The following is a 19,576-nucleotide window of genomic DNA, read 5'->3' as shown; positions in this document are numbered from 1 at the left end:
AGCTCGCATCGGGTGACACTTGCATGTTTCTATTAACCACCATTTATGGATGAGGAAACTTTCAAGTCACCCTGCTAAAAAAGCTCCCCTGGAATAAAAAGCTGGGTAAAACGTTAAGGATTTCCTTGGTGCAGTGGGGAGCCCTGGGGCTCCCCTGGATCCCCCCTAGGGCTTGGGGTGGGGGCAGGCAGGGGAATCTCACCACTGGGTTGACAAGCTGCAGAACTAAGGGAAAGGGGACCAAGGGACGGGGTGGGAAAAGTGGCATTTTGACTCGGGCACAGCAGAGGGGAGGAAGCTGAACTTGTCTGCGATGTCCCGGTGGGGCCGAGGCGCAGCAGCAGGTTTGTTGGATCAGCAGCAGCGAGCTGAGCACGAGCCAGCAGGGGAGGAAAGGCTTCAGGAAAGCACACGCTGCGTTCACCGTGATTTATTTTTTTTTCTGGCTGCAGTGCTTGTTGCACAGCCTCTGCAAGCATGAAATGCTTTTCCTTTCATCAGTAGATTGCCTTTTCTTATTCTCCCCCTCTTTTTCCTTCTTCTTTTTTTAAATAGGGGCTCTGGAAGCGTCTGAACAGAGAGACTTTGCGCTGGCAGCACCTCCCCATCCTTTGTTACTGGAGCAGGAGGCCCTGTTTTGCATTTCCACTGCCTGGGCAGGGGAAGGCATCTCGAACAACTTCGTCCTGCTTCAGGACTTCCCCCCGTGCAATGCAGGAGCAATATAAAAGCAGTCTGAATGCCAATGAAAGCCAAGCCCCTGTTTGATTAATGTTTGTCCTGCTCCCCAGCGCTGCTCACCGCAGGCATCGGGGTGATGAGGACCAGGCTCTGATCACTCGCCTCCACCGCCAGCGGGATCTTTGCTGCTCTGGGGGTGCAGGATCCAGCCCCTGCTGCCGAGCCCCTGGGGCCAGCCCTGGCTTTGCAGGGAGGGTGATAAACCTGGGGGGGAGGCTTCTCACCTATGGGACAAGGGCATCCCCTGCATGGGAGTGGATGTGTCCTGCACCACCAGAGGCAGCTCCCCCAGTGCTGGTCCCATTCCCAAGGCTGGCAGTCCCCTGCACCGCGAGGAGGGGCCTGGGAGAGCGGCCCTTTGTCCTCCAGCCACTCACCTCCTCCTGCCCCAAACGCTTCTGACCCTGCCCTGCCTCTCCTCAATAGCGATTTGGGTAGCCACGGATCGCTAGCCACCTCCTGAGGACCACCAGCAGACCACCAGCCCATTCCCCAGGACCACCAGCAGGCAGCTGGGTGCACACAGCCTCTGGCCATCCATCACCTGCACTGTGGGGTGCTCTCTGAGCCACCCCGGCTCTATCCCTGCTCCTGGATGGCTTTGCTGGGACCGATTCTGACCACCATCACCCCTAGGAGACCTCATTTCCACGCTGCCCTCGCTGAGCAAGAAGCTTTGGGAGCATCTGGGGCAGCTCAGTGACGGCGGCAGCTGTCAGACGGAGCTGGGGGAGGAAAGGGACAACCACCGACGTCTACCTGTTCTTTCAAGAAGTGTTCCAGCCGAGGAGGGTCACAGCCCAGCCTCACGGACCAGACCCCAAATCCGCTAAACATTTGCACAGGTCCCAGCCAAACACAGGGCAGCACAACGCAAGAAACTAACTCTGCTGGGGTATTTCTCCACTCCCCCTCCGGCACGGTGCGGAAAGGGGCACAGCCAGCGTGCATCAGCATCCCTGCCTTTTTTTTTTTTTTTTTGGCAAGCCTTGCTTGCAACCCCAAACCCCCAAATAAAAGGAGGGCACAGGACCCAGACCCCCACCCTCATCCCTCCTACAGCATCGTCTCACGCTCGAGAGCCCGCGGGAGGCGGCGCGGGGGGCCCCACTTACCGCTTGCCATTCACCCGCTGCCCAGCGGTGCGTGGGGCACTCGGGGAGGTGACAGTCCCGCTGCGACGGAGGCCGGCTCGCCGGGTCGCACGCTGCCGCCTCGGCCGCCGCCGGGGAGCCGCCGTGGCAGTGCACGGAGCGCCGCTGGACGCCGCGGCCGCAGGACACCGAGCACTGGAGGAAGGGACAAGAGGTGAGCGGTGGTGGCCGTCGCAGCCGTCCGCGGGGCTTGCTCCCTGCTTTGCCTTCGGCGAGGCGCAAATGCCGGAGCTGAAACTTCCAGGCATTGCACCGCTTGCTTTGCGGGGGAAATCTTTTTGCAAGGGCAGAGCAGGGGCTGGAATTCCTGCTTCACTGAAGCCAGCGGGAATTTTGGCCGCTGGCTTCAGAGGGGTCAGGTTTTCCCAGACGGGATTTGTGTTTGCGGAAACCTCTGAGATAGCAGCAGTGTTATATGACAGCGAACCAGTGGCAGCAAGGCTCTGTGCGTTACTTCTCATGCATTCCGAGCAAAAAGGAAGAGTTCAAAGTACATCGACTGCCACGAGCATCGTCGGAGTGGGCTTTAAGGAAAAGCAAACTTGAATGATACAGAAGAAAGAGTGCGGCAACAGAGAGGTAAAGTTATACAGCTGGAATTCCTTTCAGCATGCATCTAAACATGCACAGAAGTCAGGACGTGCTGTATGATTGTGAAAAGAAATGTCTTTTTTAAATAAGCTACTCTTTCCCCCCCCCTCCCATTTCCTTCATTATACTGTGGGCACATTTCTGCCCACTTCTAGGCACAGCGAGAACAGCCTGAATTTCTCTTTCTCAGACATCTTCAAATTATTTTCTGCACTGCAATGCTTTTAACAGCTTGTTGTTTTTTTTTTCTTTCACACAACCTTTCTTATTGTTGTGACTGCATAATGTAACATGTTTAACAATACTTCTCTCTGCTATGGATTCTTTCTTGCTAGGTCTTAAAGTATATTACAGAGATGTGGAACAGAAGGAATTTGTGTTTATAAAAGGAATTGTGTAAAAATCAAAGGCATTCATTTAAAACACAGCTATTACAATTAACTTTTGCTGAATTAACAATTAGTATAAGCATCCTTATTAATATATTATGTGAGAACTTAGCAAACGAGATTATGGCCCACTATTTCAACACCCCTTGAAGCGAGTTTTCTCAAGGCAGGGAATTTAGCGGCGCATAACAGGGAAGCAATCCTCTCCTGTCTAGTTCTGGGGAGCATTCCTCCATAGTGCTACCCCATAAATACCCCATAAAGCCAAAAGGACCTAAGAAAGCTGACTGAAAACTTTTGCCTGGTTTCAGAGATTTGTAAGGTTTTTTTTTGTTTGTTTGTTTCTTTTGTGTGTGTGACTTGGGAAAGTAGCAGCTAGATTTCTGTCACTGCTGATGCAAATGCTTCCCATATGCTGCGCTGCCTCTCTGTGATTAACAGCGCTGTTTGTCCTACGCATTCCAGAGGGGATGCTTAAACTGAATAATGGCAACGAACTTGCCGAATAATACGCACCAGGATGCACACCATGCTCTAAAACGCATTTTGCATTTATCACCCACCTAAAAAGCACGTGTCCGGGAACCCTGTGATAAGGGAGGTTGCGTTGGGGCGCTCCAGAGGGGCTGTGCTGTGCATGATGCCCGGACAGCACAGGTTTGGGGAGCGGGATGTCAGTCCCTGGCAGTGCGAGGCTCCAGGCAAAGCCCTCAACTTGTTCTGCTCCATGCTCAGGGTGAAACTTTCCCCCCACCATGAAGCTGAGGGGGTAAATATTGCCACCTGGCCCCATTAGCAGGCGGCCATGCCGTGGGAACACTGCACCGGCTCAGGGAGCGAGATCCCTGGGACCGCCGTGTCCTGAAATGTCCCTTGGGAGAGATGCGAAACCACCCTCCTGCAAAAAGCTTTTCCTTGGCTATTTGGCAGCGGGCACAGGGAGGTTGCCCCTAGCCGAGGGCTCAAAGGCTCTCCCAGGGCACGCGGTGGCCCAGGAACCACGGTGCCCTCCAGCCGCACGGGGCACCAGCGCTGCTGTGCCCCAGCTGCATTTACAGCAGGCTTCGAAATCCCAGAGAGGCATTGCAGAGGCATGAAAAGGCAGCATCCTGAACCAGTTTCATCCCAGCTGCTTTAATCCAGAATACCGGTCAGTGACCTGTCCTGCGCAAACACAGCCGGCTGGCTCTGCTGAACGCTGCAAGCAGAGCGGGCCTGAAGCTACCCAGGTTGGGGCTGCCAGCTTGTGCTGTACCCGTATATTCCTTCCCCTATGGGATGGCAGGAGCCAGGCAGCCTGTTTGTCCTTCCTGTGGAGTCCATACGTTTCCCCAGGAATGCTCCTTTTTCTACTGAGCAAGTCTACCAGCAAGCTGCAGAGCGCCAGCGCGGCCGTGGAGAAGCTCTACCTTATGAAAACACAAGGTGGGATTTCAGCCCGTAGCTGAAATATGTAAATGCCAGACAGCAGAATAAATATTGGTATTTTTACTAAGTGAAAGGTAAATGGCCATAATTGATAGCATTTAGGAGATACAAACACATTAAATCTGACATTTCAGTGCAAACACAAGCAAATTTAAACCTTGGAGAAAAAGACTTTTTTCTTCCCTTCTGATTATTAAGAGATATTAAAAATGCTTTGCTGTAGGAAAGCAGATTCATAACAATCCAGAAAAGAATTACCCAGCCGCTGAATACAAAACATCCAGAGAGAAAAGCACCTGGGAGCAGAGCGCTTGGCTCAGCCGGCTGCTGACAGGGATTCGTCTTTAATCTTTCTGAAGCATTTCCCAAAAGGAAAAGGAGAAAACTAAAGGCACATGCAGCACGTGTTCTGTGCATCGACAGGGAGGATGCACTTGTATGGGAAAGCCTTGCCTTAGTTCTCACGCAGACTTTTGCTGGCTTAGCCGTGAGCCAGCAAAGGTGCCCAGCTCACAGCAGCTTGGCTTTGGGATTATCTTTACGTGGCAATCAGGCCTTCAGAAAGCTTGTTTAATAATACCTAAAAGCAAACTGACCAGGCTCCTATGAACAGCTCCAGTGTCACCGCTGATGGGGAAGGTGATGCCACATTTCCGTGCCCACTTAGGTCCCGACCTACTGGCTATCAGGGTGCTGAGCCCCTGCCTGTTTCATAGCCTTACCCAGAAGTCTGGCACCTAAATCCACCTCGGCGTTAAATCTTTTGCAAAACCCCACAAGCCGTGCGCACCTCTTGCAGGGACAAGCGCGCTCCTCTTAGTACTGGCAGAGGGTGCCCAAACTGCTGCCCTGTTCCCAAAAAACCCTTTGGAGGAGAAACGGAGGGCAGGATAACAACAAGCCCAGGACCGAGCTGGTGGGACCACCGCAGCTGTGCCGCTCCCTCCGGAGCCCCTCTGATTTTCGCACGCAGACAAGAGCTGAGTTGCATTCAGCACGCTGCGCTTCCTTCCAAACTACTTCTATTTCCTCTGAGGGAATAAAACGTAATTAAACTACCCCGGGCAAGCTGTCTCTGCTGCATTTGGGGTTTGGCTTTGCTGCTCATAAGCGCTTTGAGGCCGGGGTTGATGTTGCAGTGGGTGCTTCCATGCTGAGCACCTGCAGCACCCTTGGTGCGGTGCTCGGTGCTCAGAGTGTGCTGGGAGCGCGCTGCCTGCTCCTCGCTGCTCATCAGCATACAAATATTCCTTAATTGCCTAGTCACAAGAGATTACCTCAGGCCATAAATCACCTCGTCCTCCAATTAAGTTGTGTTTCTTTCCCCACTTGCATAAAATTAACTCCAATCATGCGGAGGAATGTTGGGAATTTTGAAACACTTTTATCAATTAAAATTAGCGCATTTTAAAGCAATCGACAGACCATTACATTATTATGTTTACAATTATTAGCTGTAAAAAAAAAAAATTGCTTTCAGCAGCAGTCACTTTAAATAAGGTGCAAATCGGATATGACAAGCGCATATAATAGCCTTTTATTTTCAATCTAGCTTCCTATATAAAGTTGAGGGTTTAGTCCTGCAGATAATAAAGCAGGGGGTTAACTGTCAATATGGGAGCAGAGCTCCCATAGAGAGGGTGCCCCTGGGTGCTCTCAGTCAGACCTGGTGTAAAGGACCCAGATCTCAGTAGCTGAAACTCCACGGTGAATGTACGCTTATCCCTTAACAAATGCAGTGGCAAACACTGCTATCGCATGAATTCAAAGGTAAGCATAAAAAATAAAATACAAGTCTGAAAACAACCATAAAACATCAATGGGTTTATTGCCTTTCTTAACAGCTGACATTAAACAACAATATGCTGTCCTAGTCCTAATGTTCACCTGGGTGCCTGTCGACATGTTAAGGATTTATCTTTTAGGGAACTTGCATACAGTGAGAATTGGTGTTTTGTACCTGAATGTAGAAGACAGATCGCAAGAGAACACGATGTTTTACAAGGTAACAGTTCATTTAGTCTGGGATTTTCAATAATTCTGCTGATTAGCACACTAATGAGGTAGACAGAGAGTTGAAGTTCAGAGCTAAAAATGTGATGCAGCAGATTCAAGGTGAAGACAAAGACATTATTTTCAGGAAAACAAGGATTCAAGATATGCTTTCAGCAAACAAGATGCTTAATAACTCCAAGCGCTTTCGCATTTCCAGCAGCCTCTGCTCTATGCATCAGTGCCTGACTTTTTAATGAAGCAAAATTAAGTGATGAGCTTATTAGGAAACAAAAGGTAGTGAAAAGCATTTTTAATGAACAGCTCTGACTGTTCTTTAGGCTTTCCCAGGAAGCAGATAATAAAATTAATTTCAGATTTCTCAAAACTAAGGAAGATTTTGCTTGGGATGTGACACATTTAAATAATGACAATATTAAAAACATGAATAAATAGTAGATTCTCTTTAATATTACATACTATTGGCTTCTCTAGCGGGAGCTTAAAATATACAAGGAATTTGCTTTCAGTTAGACACTAAAAACAAGCTGCCACGTTTTCAGCTGGTACAAATCAGTGCTGCTCCACTGCTGCCCATGAAGCTACACTGTTTTACGCCACCTGAGGAGCTGGCCCAAGACTTTTACCCTTGTAAAATTCAAGAGGACAGAAGTGATGGGAAAACCAGCTTCTAACCAACTTGACGGAGGAGGAATATCAAAGGGTGTAAAAGGGTATACAACGTGTCTCACCTGTCCCCAATCTCCCGATTTCCACTTCGGACATCTGCCCCCTCTGCATTTCTTTTGCACATTGGGCTTAGCAAGGTGCTTGCAATAATCTTCTTCTATATGCCTCCCTTCCTTTGTCAAACAGTACACAGTGCGGTGCTTTTGGCCCCTTCCACAGGAGACAGAACACTGTAAATATAAAGTAACAACAAATCAGCTCTCACGCAGGGCCAGCTACGCGGTTCCACATGGGCCATGACTACACAGGGCATTTTTGTTTCACCTGGACCAAAAAGCACATCCCCAGGCTCCCGGCAGCCCACACAAAGTTCAGAGGGGATACGGAAGGGCAGTAAGTAACCCGCTGGAAATGTTCCCATTTGTACTTCATATCTCACGATGTTCGTGGTCAAAGCCCCACGAATGCCAATATCGAATTGAAGAAAGAAGCTGGCACTCAGCAGGGATAACGGGCTTTAGGGCTAGATTCCTGGCATTGCTCCTGTGGTTTCAAAGGAGCAGAGTCACCTTACGGGGATCAAGGCAGGAGCCCTCAGTATCTGCTCACAACTTGAAAGGGACCATTTCCATTTACCTTGGTACAAAAGGAGGTCAAATGTTGGTAAAACAGGAGAGTAAAGTGTGATATACACCTTCAGAGAGGGAAATGACTGCACAGAGGACAAGGCAGAGGAGCAAAATGCAGTCTTTCCGTGTTTGTTTTACTCTGTACCAGTGTGGACTGATTTACTTTTTTTTTTTTTTTTTCCTGAACAAAGACTGAAACCAGGACATGCTCATCCTGAAGATTTATGCATTTTGAAAACAACTCAGAAGAAGGCAGAGCCTGAAGAATCAAAGCAGAAAGGAAACCAGCAGGTATGTTAGCTGCAAGCTTTGTAGTGAAGCAACGAATTTCAACCTCCCTCTGCAGGTTCACTGAACTTTTTCAAATGTGACCATTTCTGGCATGCAAACCCCAAGCAACTTCACTTTGATTTCAGATTAGTCTCCTCCAAAAGATTTAGGAATCAAAGGGGTCTGGAATCACGACAAGAATTTAATATGACAGTTTCTTGTAGAACAAGCCTCTTACTCAGCATGATGCACCCAGAGACTCAGTTTCAATTTCTTCATTACACGTTATGCAACTCATTACGTACTGTATCACAGGCATCTTGGCTCAATCCTTGAGCACAAACACACTGCTCCAACCATCCCTCCATATAAAATGCTCTGCTTCCTTTACAGAAAGGAGCAAACATGCAGAGATAAAGCTTCCTCCTTCTTTTTGAAGCTACTCCATCAGTATATTTGCTAAGAAATAAATTACAGCCCAAACTCTTCCCTGCCTATGAATACATTTGAAACCTAACAAACTACAGATTATATATGTAGCAGTTCTGGAAAATCCATTAGACCAGAAATTGGCACTTGCATTGACAGCCGTGATTATTTTAAATTACAGCACTACTTCCAAATCATTCAGCCCCCATTGTGTTAAGAGGTATACAAAGAAACAGCGAGAGAGCAGTAACTTGCTCCAAAATGGAAAAGTTCAGGCAAATGTGGAGAGAAAGGGATGTAACTCATAAGATCAGATGTTGCCGCTTAAAAGCTTACATAAAAGCTTTATATACAAAAGTGATGCCCTGAAAAAGGCTGTTTTCCTGTTGTAAGACCGCTACCAGACCGACACATCCCCTGAGGTCAATGAGATTTAAGGGCCCTTTAGGAGGTCAGGGCGGATCTGGCTGTGTAAGATGGGTGCCCCAGGTGACACCGATGGCACAGCCTGTCCCCGAGCCTTCATCCCCACATGCCCCGTGCTGGTGTAGGTGGTGGTGGGGCTGAGCTCTCCTCAGCCCAGCTGCTATTTCACAATTGGCCAAGAAACCCAAAGACCAACATTCAACCATGCACTGGAAAACAGAGGAAACGCTGTCCCTTTGTTCCAAAATAAGACTTTCACAAACCACTGAGTTTCATAAACTTCACTTTTTTTTTTTTTTTTTTTTTTTTAGTATCAATAGGAAAAAAGATCGAGTTAATGTTATTCTACTTTTATAAGCCTTCAAATCTCATCAGAAGTTCATTTTTTCATTCTTTCAACATCTCTCCTCAGGCAACAAACATCAGCAATGAGAAGAAAACATCAAGTCCTAACAAACCAAGTTATGAACTTCTAATACGTCCATCCCTTTACTGTCTTTGGGCTGAATGCCAAGGGTGGTACTTCAGCAAAAATTCAAGTGCTCCTCAGTGCTCTCTGTGCAGGTCAACAACACTTTAAGGTGACGGTGAAAACTACAGCCTAAATTCACACACTTTATCAGGGCTTTGTCTTGCCCCACATCCCGAGCCAGTAAAGCAAAGTGCATGCTTTCTCTGATTTAAAAAACACATTGGGCCTGGTATTTATTGTAAAGGAAGAGTAACAACATCATTTTATAACACGAGTATGTTTGTGGGGACCTGAAGTTGTCTGATAAACATTTGCTCTTGCAAATAATATGGTACCAGTAATTTCCAAAATTGCTATCCCCCTTCTACAAATTGCTTACCTTTGGTGTGGAGCCAGATTCTGACATTTATCTTGGCATTCGATGCCACAACATGGCAGGGCTACAGGCACATTTTGGTGCACTTTGAGGTTGAGACATAATCAGACTAATTTTGTTAATACTTGAGTGTAATTCTCAAGATGCTGCAATTAATCATTTCTGTGTCTGCCTTTAATATACATTAAAGTTAGGCAGCTGTACGTTTTTAGATCTAAGACATCCATTTGGTTTCACGCACATGCGAGTTATGATCTCATTTGCTCTGACAGAAAATAGAGGCTGAACGACCTGATGCAACCAAGAATTAGAGACCGAAAATTCCTCTGCGAAGGGCCTACCTCATAATTGCCTTCTAATTCTTCTCAGCTATTTCCAACTTTTATTTGGCACGTAGGTTTTAGGCACATGTGAGCCATATGCACAAAATAATTCGATAGTGCTTAATCTCACTGCCACGTGACTGAGGGGAGCAACACACCTAGCTACTGCGGTCACCTCATCAGTTATTTCTGACCCTGGAGAAACTTTGCATTTCGTTAGCAGGGCTCTTTTCATCGCTGGAAACGCTGCCGCCCGCTTACAATGTCTATCAATAACAATGCCACAGTGAGGTAAGCTTTGACCTTGCCTTCTTTAAACATTTTAAAAGCACAGACAAAAACACTCCTCTCACCGACTCCTTTCGTTCTTTCTTTCTTTCCTTCTCCCCCTCCCTGTAGAAAAGACTTCAATGTGCTGGGGGTGGACGGGTGGCTGGCTGTGGAACAGCAGCCTCATCCAGGGCTCTTTGAAGTCAACAGCAAGGCTCCTACTGCTTTCAGTTGTCTCTGGATCCAGCCCCGAAGGTGCAGCCAAGGTATTGTATTGACTTTGTTGACTGACCAGCTCCCTAGAGTCGGGGATCACGTGCACTCGGACATGCCCATGGCCAACCTGCCTCTGCCAAAGTGCTTGGAAACATCACTCTGAAATGCTGCCTCCAGCCTGAGGCAGAGGCACGGCAACAAATATCAGCACCCCTGATATTTGGACCTGGGAGAGCAGCCATCCTCTCCCCAGTGCGTAGGATGGTGCGAAAACAACACATGGTGGTGGTTCTTAACGCGGCACATAAAATAACAGAGAAGGACTATTTCAAAAAATAAGCCACAGCAATTGCGCTAAGGACACTAGTAAACCTTCCTCTTGCAATCATCTTTATTATCTCCTTAAAATGACCGCAGTCACACCTGGTGCTTTACATGGAAAATAAGAATAAAAGGACTTTCCTTACAGCATTAGGATCAAAGCTTCTGAGTGCAGATTTAGGGGAATTATGCTTACTGGCATGTTCACAAAACTGATCACGCAAGTACTGTGGATTGGCATGCTGCTGATTTCTTCAAATAAATGCACCACTTAGTTTAAATAAATGCAACAAAAAAAAGTCTAAATAAATACAAGAAAAATATTTCCGTACCAACTGTTTCCAGAAAGGTCAGAACATGATGCTAAATCTCTCCTGCAATGCATTGCTCTGTTCCAGCACAAGCTTGTATTTTTGTTTCCACAGAAATTTGTTTTCTGTTTCAGAGTTCAGGAATGACGAAGATTTTTCTACTTTACCAAATACGTGCAAATTGCTTTATACTAATCCTCACTGCATTTCCTACTGAGCCTTCCTGGAAGATGAGGGTACACCTTGTTGAGTAAGACCTTTCTAGAATAAGGCGGCTGATTCACTGGGCTAAGAGCAGGGGAAGAAAACCAAAGGAGCAAACAAAAAACCAGAATACATATCCAAAACACTCTTAAAAACTTGTACACAGTTTCTGGCTGGCTGGGCCCAGGTTCTGATCCCGTGCCAAAGCTGTGCTGCTGAGAGCATCGCCAGCCCCCCGGCAGCAAGGAGCGGAGAAGCTCTGCTCTCGTTAACTTTGTGCAACAAATGTCCACCTAAACACACGGGGCAGAAATTTAAGTGGCAAGAATCTGGGTAAGTTCTCCACCAAAAATGGGAACTTTCAGAAAATGCTGTCAGACTGCTTTTCCAGGCCCTGCGCATCAATGAACGATTTGGGAGGTATTCGAGATAATGAATGCAAGCTGTGGTGATCACCAAATGAATTCCCCACGATAGGTATGCTCAGATAGCTCGGGAAGGGCAGTGGAGGGGGCTGGGAAGAATTAGGCTAAAACGTCTTTATCAGATTCTGCCAGGAGCAACTTTTCAGAGGAAATTAAAATAAATCCTTGTAGGTTTAGATTTCCACACATTAAGGATTATATGGAAAGTGAGCGCTCATAAGTAAGCCCTCATTCATCCTTTCCAACAGTCTGAGCTGAAACATGTGCTAGATGAAATAAAACAGAAAAACCACGGAGTCCTACAGCACTGTTTCATGCTCTTACATCCCCTTTGCATTAGGAGCTGTGCTCCTGGATGTCAGCAAACTTCTCCCACTGCCAGCAGAGTCCGACCGTGCACCCTCACAGTGACATTGCAGCATCCCGTTAGCGTACATCAGCCTCCTGCTACAACTTGTGCTGCTGCTACCAGGTGCTGGAAACTTTGAAACAGCCCCATGACATCTGTATCTCTAAAGTCTCTCGAGCACAAAGGACATCAGAAGACACGCCACCAAGACAAGCCTGGATTGTCCCTAGCCAGCTGGCCCCTTACTGGAAGTCTTAAAATGCCCAAGCCTTTGTGTTATCCAGCAACAGAGGCTCCCTGGCATGCAAATGAACTCAATTAGCTTCAAAGCAGCAAGGCATTTTAGCAGGTAATTCCTTAGGCATTGGTGGGACAAGCACCAGGGTGCAGCTCCACATCACGTATTCTCCAGTGGCTGCAGCGCTTTAGGAGCTGGTTGGGAAATAGTTGCCCCTGGTTTTGCCCTACAGTCTGGGAGAACCTTTAGCAATGCCTATCTAACCTGTGCTGGCTTCCCAGAGAACTGTGAGGACAGAAGAAAAGGCATTAACGCCCGGGATTTCTTTCAGAGGGCATGGCCCACGTGTGCTTGTGAGCATTGTCCAGAAATTGCTGTGGAAACGTCCCGAGGAGCAGCACGTGAGGGCAGGCTGCGTCCCCTCCTCGCGCTGGGCACACCGGCAGGGGACACCCGCGCTGGCTGGCCCTGGCTCTGCGTGCCCCCCGTGGCAGCACCTCCAGCAGCACAGACTGCCCCAGGGGAAAGGATGCACGTGGGTAACTCTTAAAATTGAACATCCTGAGCACTTAAATCACTAAAATAATCTCTCCGAGTTACGGAACCTCACGGGACATATTGGAAACAGGTACCTGCAGAAGCTGCATGCATCTCCCTTCTACAGCACCCATCTGCTAGGTAGCACCTTGTCCCCCTCTTTCTCCCCCTCACACCATTGTTACATCCCCTACAGACTGCCAGGTGCGGAAATCAGCAAGGCTGTGAGAGCCTGCTTTAAAAGCTGCATCCCTGCCCCGCTCCAAGCTTTTTAACTTAAACAGCAAACAAGCAAAAATCACCAAATAGAGACTGCAGGAGGAGTGACTTGAGGAGAGACTTTTCCTCAAATTAGGAGGAAATGTGCGAGCTACCTGAGGAAGCCTGCATAATGGGATGTGGAAGGGGCTGATGGAGCCTATTTTCCATGCTGTGGCACTTTTAGAAAAGTAGCAATTGAAGCAGCAAGCAGCCTCGGCTAACTGACACCTCGTTTTTTCAGTGAGCAGTTGTATTATAATACCACTTAGAAGTACCATTCAGGGATAGGATTTCTCAGCGTTGGATGGAGAGAAACACAACATAAAGAGTTCCTCAAAGAATGCCAGCCCCATTTCACAGGTGTGCATCGCACCAGGTGCTTGTAGGAGGCAAGGGGCTGCTTCTTACTCCCCAGTTTTATAAAGAAAAATCTTGCCTTAATGCACCAGCGATCAAACACTTTGTCAGCCTGCATACAGTCTTGGGCATCAGGCAGATTTTCATGCGTGCTGCAGGCTCACTCGCCTTCCTGTGAGCTAGTAAAAATTAAAACATGAATAGAGCGTTAAGTGCCTTTGGAGCAAGATTAACTGCATTGTGTTTTCCCTAACGACTGCACAAATCTGTCACCATGAAAGCTAGAAACGCAGTAAATATCTTTATGCTTAATATCGCTCATCATCACACATTCTTGCTTCTAAATGCTACAATCCCTAGGATCTGAGCAACAGCAATTATTGCAGTTTGGGGTATGCAGTGGGAACCTGGCACACGGACAAAAACACAAGCAGACTTCCCAGCTCCCAGCCCAGGGACCTGCGGGAAGTTGCTGAACTTCACAGCTCATCCTTGGAAGTGTTTCTGCTCGGATGTGTCTGCTGCAGTCAGACACGGATTGCAATCATTGCACAGAAAGCTAGTGCTTTGGGAGACAAATGTTCCCAGAAATTGCCATTTTATTTATCATTTATTTCTCCTGTTTGTGTGTGTGTGTACAGCAGGTCCGCCCGCAGCCACGAAGGGGCCATCCATGCCCAGGAGACCAAAGCCACTCCTCACTGAACAGCAATCCCCAAACCTTTTGGTTAAGCTCAGGCCGGCTGTGCATGGCCTGGAAAATAACTGCCTCACTGAGAAAATGTGTAAGAGGGGAAGTGTAAAAGGCAGCCAGGGAGGCACACGAAATGCAGCCTTCCCCTCCATGGGGTCCTGCAGCCCCCTGCTCGAGGGGCATCGCGTAACATCCCAAGGGGAGCCACAGGCAGGGGCAGAGGAGAGATCTGCTCACTCCAGGAGGAGAAAGGTGAGTGTTTTACGGCAGGTTAGGACAGAGGCATGGATTGGACTATTCGTAGGGTAGAAAACATCAGGGATTACTGATGCAGTTACCTGCTCTGACTGGGAAAGACACTGGGAAGAGAGGCAGCACCTGGGGGTGTGGGGAAGAGAAGAGGTTCAAGACACAAGGAGACACCCTTCCTGAGTCCAGCCCCTGGTCCAGCGAGCTTCTGCCGCTGGCAGAGACAGCAGGAGAGGCTTACGAAGAGCAGATGATCTGGCTGTTTTCTGCAGCTCGTACCCTGGCACTACCCTAACATTCAACCCCTGGACCCGGGGGCTTTCGAGAGGCCACTGCTACCTACTCCTTTTACTTCTCCGTCAGCCCAAGAGAGGTGAGATTCAACCACCAGACCGGATCCCACCAGGCACGAAGACAAAATATGAGGATTGAAACAGCAGAGAGCTGTTGCAGGAAATAACCCTGTGAGGTGCTGATGCAGCAAAGTGCCTAAGCCCATGCTCAGAGCACCGCAGCAGGGTCCTCACCTGAGGCGCAGTGGGCAGGCTGCGGTGCTTGCAGTCCTGCTCACGCAGCATCGTCACTAGCCGGGGGGGACGGCAGAACCGAGCCTACATGGTTATCATTTAAGGAGAAGAGGCAGCAAAAGACCACTGGTGATAATGGGCCAACAGCAAGAATGGAATGGAAAATCAAGGGCAGGGCAGGAGGAAGGCAGCAGGCAGGCACGGCTCTGCCCCTCGGCGGTGTTGGGGCTGGGTGAGGCTGGATAGATGGCACGCCGTAACGCAGGGCTGAGGCGGGTCTGGTTTGCTTATTTTTAAACAAAGCAAAGAGGTCTGCACTGTCAAAGGCCTTTTTCTGACGAGAGAGCCAAAGCAGACAACTTCTTGTCTTTTATCAGCACACCAAAGAGCAGTCCCTGCAGTCAGGAGGTCTGCCTGACCCCAGAGAGGAGACAGACAGGAACCCAAGGGAGACAGCAGCTTTGGGGGCCTGGCCTGAGCAAACAGCGAACAGCTCTGAGATGGAGACAGATTGCTGAGGATATCCATAGGCTACAAAGTCCTTATTTTGGTTTGTATCAGCTTTATTAAATCTGCACTACATCTATTTCTACGTTTTTCCAAAGACATGCAAGCCACACACAGAGCATCCCTCTGCCTGGGTTACGGGTGCTGGGACCTTCTGTGCAGCCTTCCTCTGCTGCATTTGTCCTTACCCCCAAGGCTCCCAGGGGTAGGATTGTTGTTATTTGTTTTCTGACAATCCCTGGCACTACACAGAAATACAGGCTCACTGCCGCAGCCTCAGAGCCTGAACCAACATCATATGAATGAAGGAGAAGAAGAGCAATGTGAATTACTGGCTGACTGGAGAGTTCAGCGTGCCCATCACTTCATTTTCAAGGATGGCTTTGTTATTGCAAAAACATGTGTAAAGGATCATGCCGCAGCTTGGTAATGCTGCTGTCACAGCAAATTCATTTTCTGCAGAAGAGAGGAGGAGAACAGCAGAGCTATATACACTTACAACCCAATCTGCCCCTGGTTATCACTTGTGCCTTAGCAAGAGCTGACACAGTGCCTGCTAAGAATATTATCAGAGCAACGACAGGGAGAATATTGCTGTTGAACAGCCTATTTTCAGCAAGCTTCACGGTGAGGGCATTTGGTAAACAACGGGTTGGGGCTTTGAGATAATTAAATACAAATAACCCAAACTTTGCACTGTCACCCGTTTTCAGGTTGAAATTCCTGTGTGCCAGGCAGCCCTCGTGCTCCCACGTCTCCAGAGAGACTTTGCCATTACCTACAGCCCTGCACACAGCCAAGGGGCCCTGCAAAGCCACTGGCTTCCAGCATGGGCTAATGGGCTACAGCATCCGAACCCAAAACTGCATTCCCATTGACAGTAACAGGATTTGGATTCTAGCCAGTTAACATTCTAATTATTTCATTATAAGCTTCCAGTTCTTCACTGTTAGCTCAAAAGGCCTGCCAAAAATCGTGATAACCAGCACTTCTGCCTGTTTGATAAGAGCTGGGAAGCACACAGCACAGCTTCCCAGGCACCACGAGCTACCCAACCACGGCATTAGCAGCTCCAACTCTTGATACCAAAGAGCGATAAGTACTCGGCTGAGCAGATTACCTTTAAAATTATTATACTCTTTAGGAAGTAAGCCACCCATCCATTGTCCACGGGTCAAATGCAAATGATTACTGTCCCACCACAATGAAGTCCAAACGACTGACCCGCCGGACCCAGGGCAGGGTGCTGTGAGATATAACTGTATTTCCTTATCTGTGTCTGTTTCCTAACACGGAAAGACTGAGAAGCCCATGACAAGGGAATTTGGCATTACTCACAAGTTGTATCAGGATACAGTGCACGTTAGGGTAAACTCTCCAGCACCGAAATTTCACAGAGGCTATTGCAAGGAGCAGATTTGCTCTGAGAGGAATGGGTTGAAGATTGGGGTTTAAGGGAAGCGACAAATAATACTCCATGAGCATCTCCCTCATTCTGGAGAACATGGCGAGATTTCCTCTCGTTATTCAAGAGCATGTATAGACATCTGTGTTCACATCATAAGGCATTCAGGAGAAAAAAGACTCTCCGTATCCTGGTGACAGTCTCTGCATATTTTCTAAAGCATTATTTTAATAAAAAAGTCAGCTCTATCACACACTTACAGTTCTGCAGTGTTTAAATACATGTTCTTAAATAAGCAAGGAAATAAAAGTACAACCTCCTCTCAGTCCTCTTTGAAAGTACATTATAATAACAAGGCACCTCACCAGTCTCCTATTATAAAATCATCATTTCCATACAGAACCTGTTTATTTATTTAATTGTCTCTTTAAAACCTGGATTTAACCAGCCAGATAAAATCGTTTGTTTACTGTATAAAACTGCAGTGGAATTTTGCCTGAGGACTGAGGGATGGACTCTTCAGATTCTCCTAGCTTTCATTTGTGTGTATTTTATAGCACTTATTTTATTCCAACTTGTGTGAAGCTAAGCCAATCAGATGCTTGCAAGAAATGAGTTTAACCAAACTTCATGATTTGTACACTTTTAACTGTGGTTTTTTTTAATTATTAAGAATGACAGTTTCTGTTGGAGAACAAAGCAAGTAAACCGTTTCAGAAAATTTAGTAAAAGTTACCAAAAACTAAGTATATGATCTTAATTTAGCAAAAGACTCAAGAAATCATTATACAAATTCATTTATGATTACATTCTACTTGTCTTTAATTTTTTCACTGTTCAACATTAACATTAAACATTGTAAATGTATGCAATATTTATATAAAATTAAATAACAATATAGGAAAAATAAATACACTTTTACATAAATACATAAATCCATACTGCTGAAAAGTTTCAGCTAATACTATACTCTTGTTTCAAAAGTGACCAAGAAAATATGGTAGTGACACTCCATCCAAACAGATGAAGTACGTACGGCTACAGAATGATGTTTGCAACCGATGACAGAGCTAAAGCAAATCAGGTGCTTCCACACTAATGAAAAAATTTGGACACTGCTACCTACAGTAGTAGCACGAGGTAGACGTACACGTAGAGCATTTTGCAGGAGGGACACGACGCCCTGTTGACCCCAGAGATAAAATGCAGTCTTCAAACAGCTCTGGGGTCCCCTACGTCAGAGCCAAATGACACTTGGGTAGCAAGACCTGAAAAACCGAGTCACTTTGTGGCAGTGACTGGAGCTGGGCTCGGCGGCCCCTGCACTGGGAAGGGGAGCGAGGGGGTGCTGAGCACCAGGGTCCACATCCCCTAGGGGAGACGGGAGGAGATGCTGCGGGAAGGATGCCCCTGCCCCGACATCCCAGCTCTTCCCAAGAGACCGAGCGAGGGACAACCCACCAAGGTTAATACAGGCAAGAGATTTAGTAGAGACAAAGGAATTTTTTTCTGGGTTAAAAAAAAAAAAAAACAAAACAGAACAGCCAAATACAGGACTGCATCCTGCATTAGGAGCGCACCCTGCATTTTAAGCAGAGGAGCAGATGCAGCCCTGCAGCCTGCTGCTGAACAGCCGTGGAGAGGCTGAACGCTGAGTGACACCAAAACGCAACGCAACTCTGTCCACGCCTGTGGTTCTTGCAAACGTCCCCGCACGGGTGACAAAGGCTCACAGCACTTCTCAGCTGGGAATGCTGCCACAGCGCTGCCGCACGGGTTGCTAGTTCTGCTTAGCTCGCCTCGCTCATTTGTAGCACCAACTATCAGCGTACAAGTGATACATTAGCACCTCAAATGAAACATTTCATATCACTGTCCCTTGTACTGGTGAAGCACCATATGAATACTAGTCCAGCAGTTTTATGGCTATTGCATATCACTGAGGTATGAGAAAAATATTGAGAAACGTTACTGAAGGCATCCGCGTTACTGAAGCATCCACAGAAACTAGTGAGGTTATGTTCTAGCAAGATGACTTTTCAATCAAACCATGACAATTAAGGAAGTCCGATACATTATAAGAGAAAAAAAGGCCTCTTTGTAAAGTGCTTTTGAGTCAAATTATCTTTTTTCTTCCATTTTTTTTGTAAATCTTCCTGAAAAGCTGTTATAGCAAAACACCCACTAAAAGTTGACATCTGTTTGAAGGCCACTCCAAAACGGGCAGGTCTGTGGTTTCCAGCACGCCAGAGGTGCCCCACGCGGCACTCGCGCTGGCACGGGGGCTGCTGCTCTGGGCAGGGAGAATTTCTAAGCCGCAGGACTCAAAACAGCATCTTAGATCCTGGCTCAGGATCTAAAGCCATTGCGAGAGCATCTCTGTAGAGGAATCCCGGCCAGACAAACTCTCCAGCAGCAGCAGAGAGATGCGTGAGGACAGCTTACAGGCGCCTCTGCGCAGTGCATCACACTCATGTTTTATATGGGAGTAGAAATACACGGTATGAATGCACACGTTTCTATGTAAGTGTGCGTGGGGCGGCTGGGGACATGCACATGCATCTATACACACTTGTACCTGCAAGGAAGTTGATGCCATGTAGGACAATTTTTTCCCTGTCAGTTTGTGTTTGGCAGAGAACAGGCAACTTGTAAACCAGTAGGCACACAGTGCCGTGTTGCCACGGAATATCAGCACAATTTAACTTCGATGCAAAGGTACTGCATAAACGCCAGGTTTAAATCCATATGCAAAGGACTCCGTGAGAACCAAGACTCATAATGCACAGCACTTG

General features: G+C 47.5%; 1 protein-coding gene and 1 long non-coding RNA gene across 2 annotated transcripts in view; one reads left to right on the top strand and one right to left on the bottom strand.

Moving 5' to 3' along the window:
* The window catches only part of ADAMTS9 (ADAM metallopeptidase with thrombospondin type 1 motif 9), a 77,329-nt gene that overhangs the window by 15,527 nt on the left and 42,226 nt on the right, over positions 1-19,576 (bottom strand). The window contains 2 exon segments of the mRNA XM_080605705.1: positions 1,857-2,030; positions 7,048-7,215. Of these exon segments, the coding sequence (XP_080461831.1) occupies positions 1,857-2,030; positions 7,048-7,215 (342 nt within the window).
* On the top strand, positions 7,222-18,373 carry LOC308200267. Its single transcript, XR_013955403.1, has 2 exons — positions 7,222-15,419; positions 16,090-18,373. It is a non-coding gene; the product is annotated as an uncharacterized lncRNA (long non-coding RNA).

Source organism: Anser brachyrhynchus, assembly GCF_964034855.1.
Source record: "Anser brachyrhynchus genome assembly, chromosome: 10".
Taxonomy (NCBI): domain Eukaryota; kingdom Metazoa; phylum Chordata; class Aves; order Anseriformes; family Anatidae; genus Anser; species Anser brachyrhynchus.
Note: the sequence above shows the minus strand (reverse complement) of the source record. Positions and strands in the feature narration are given on the sequence as shown.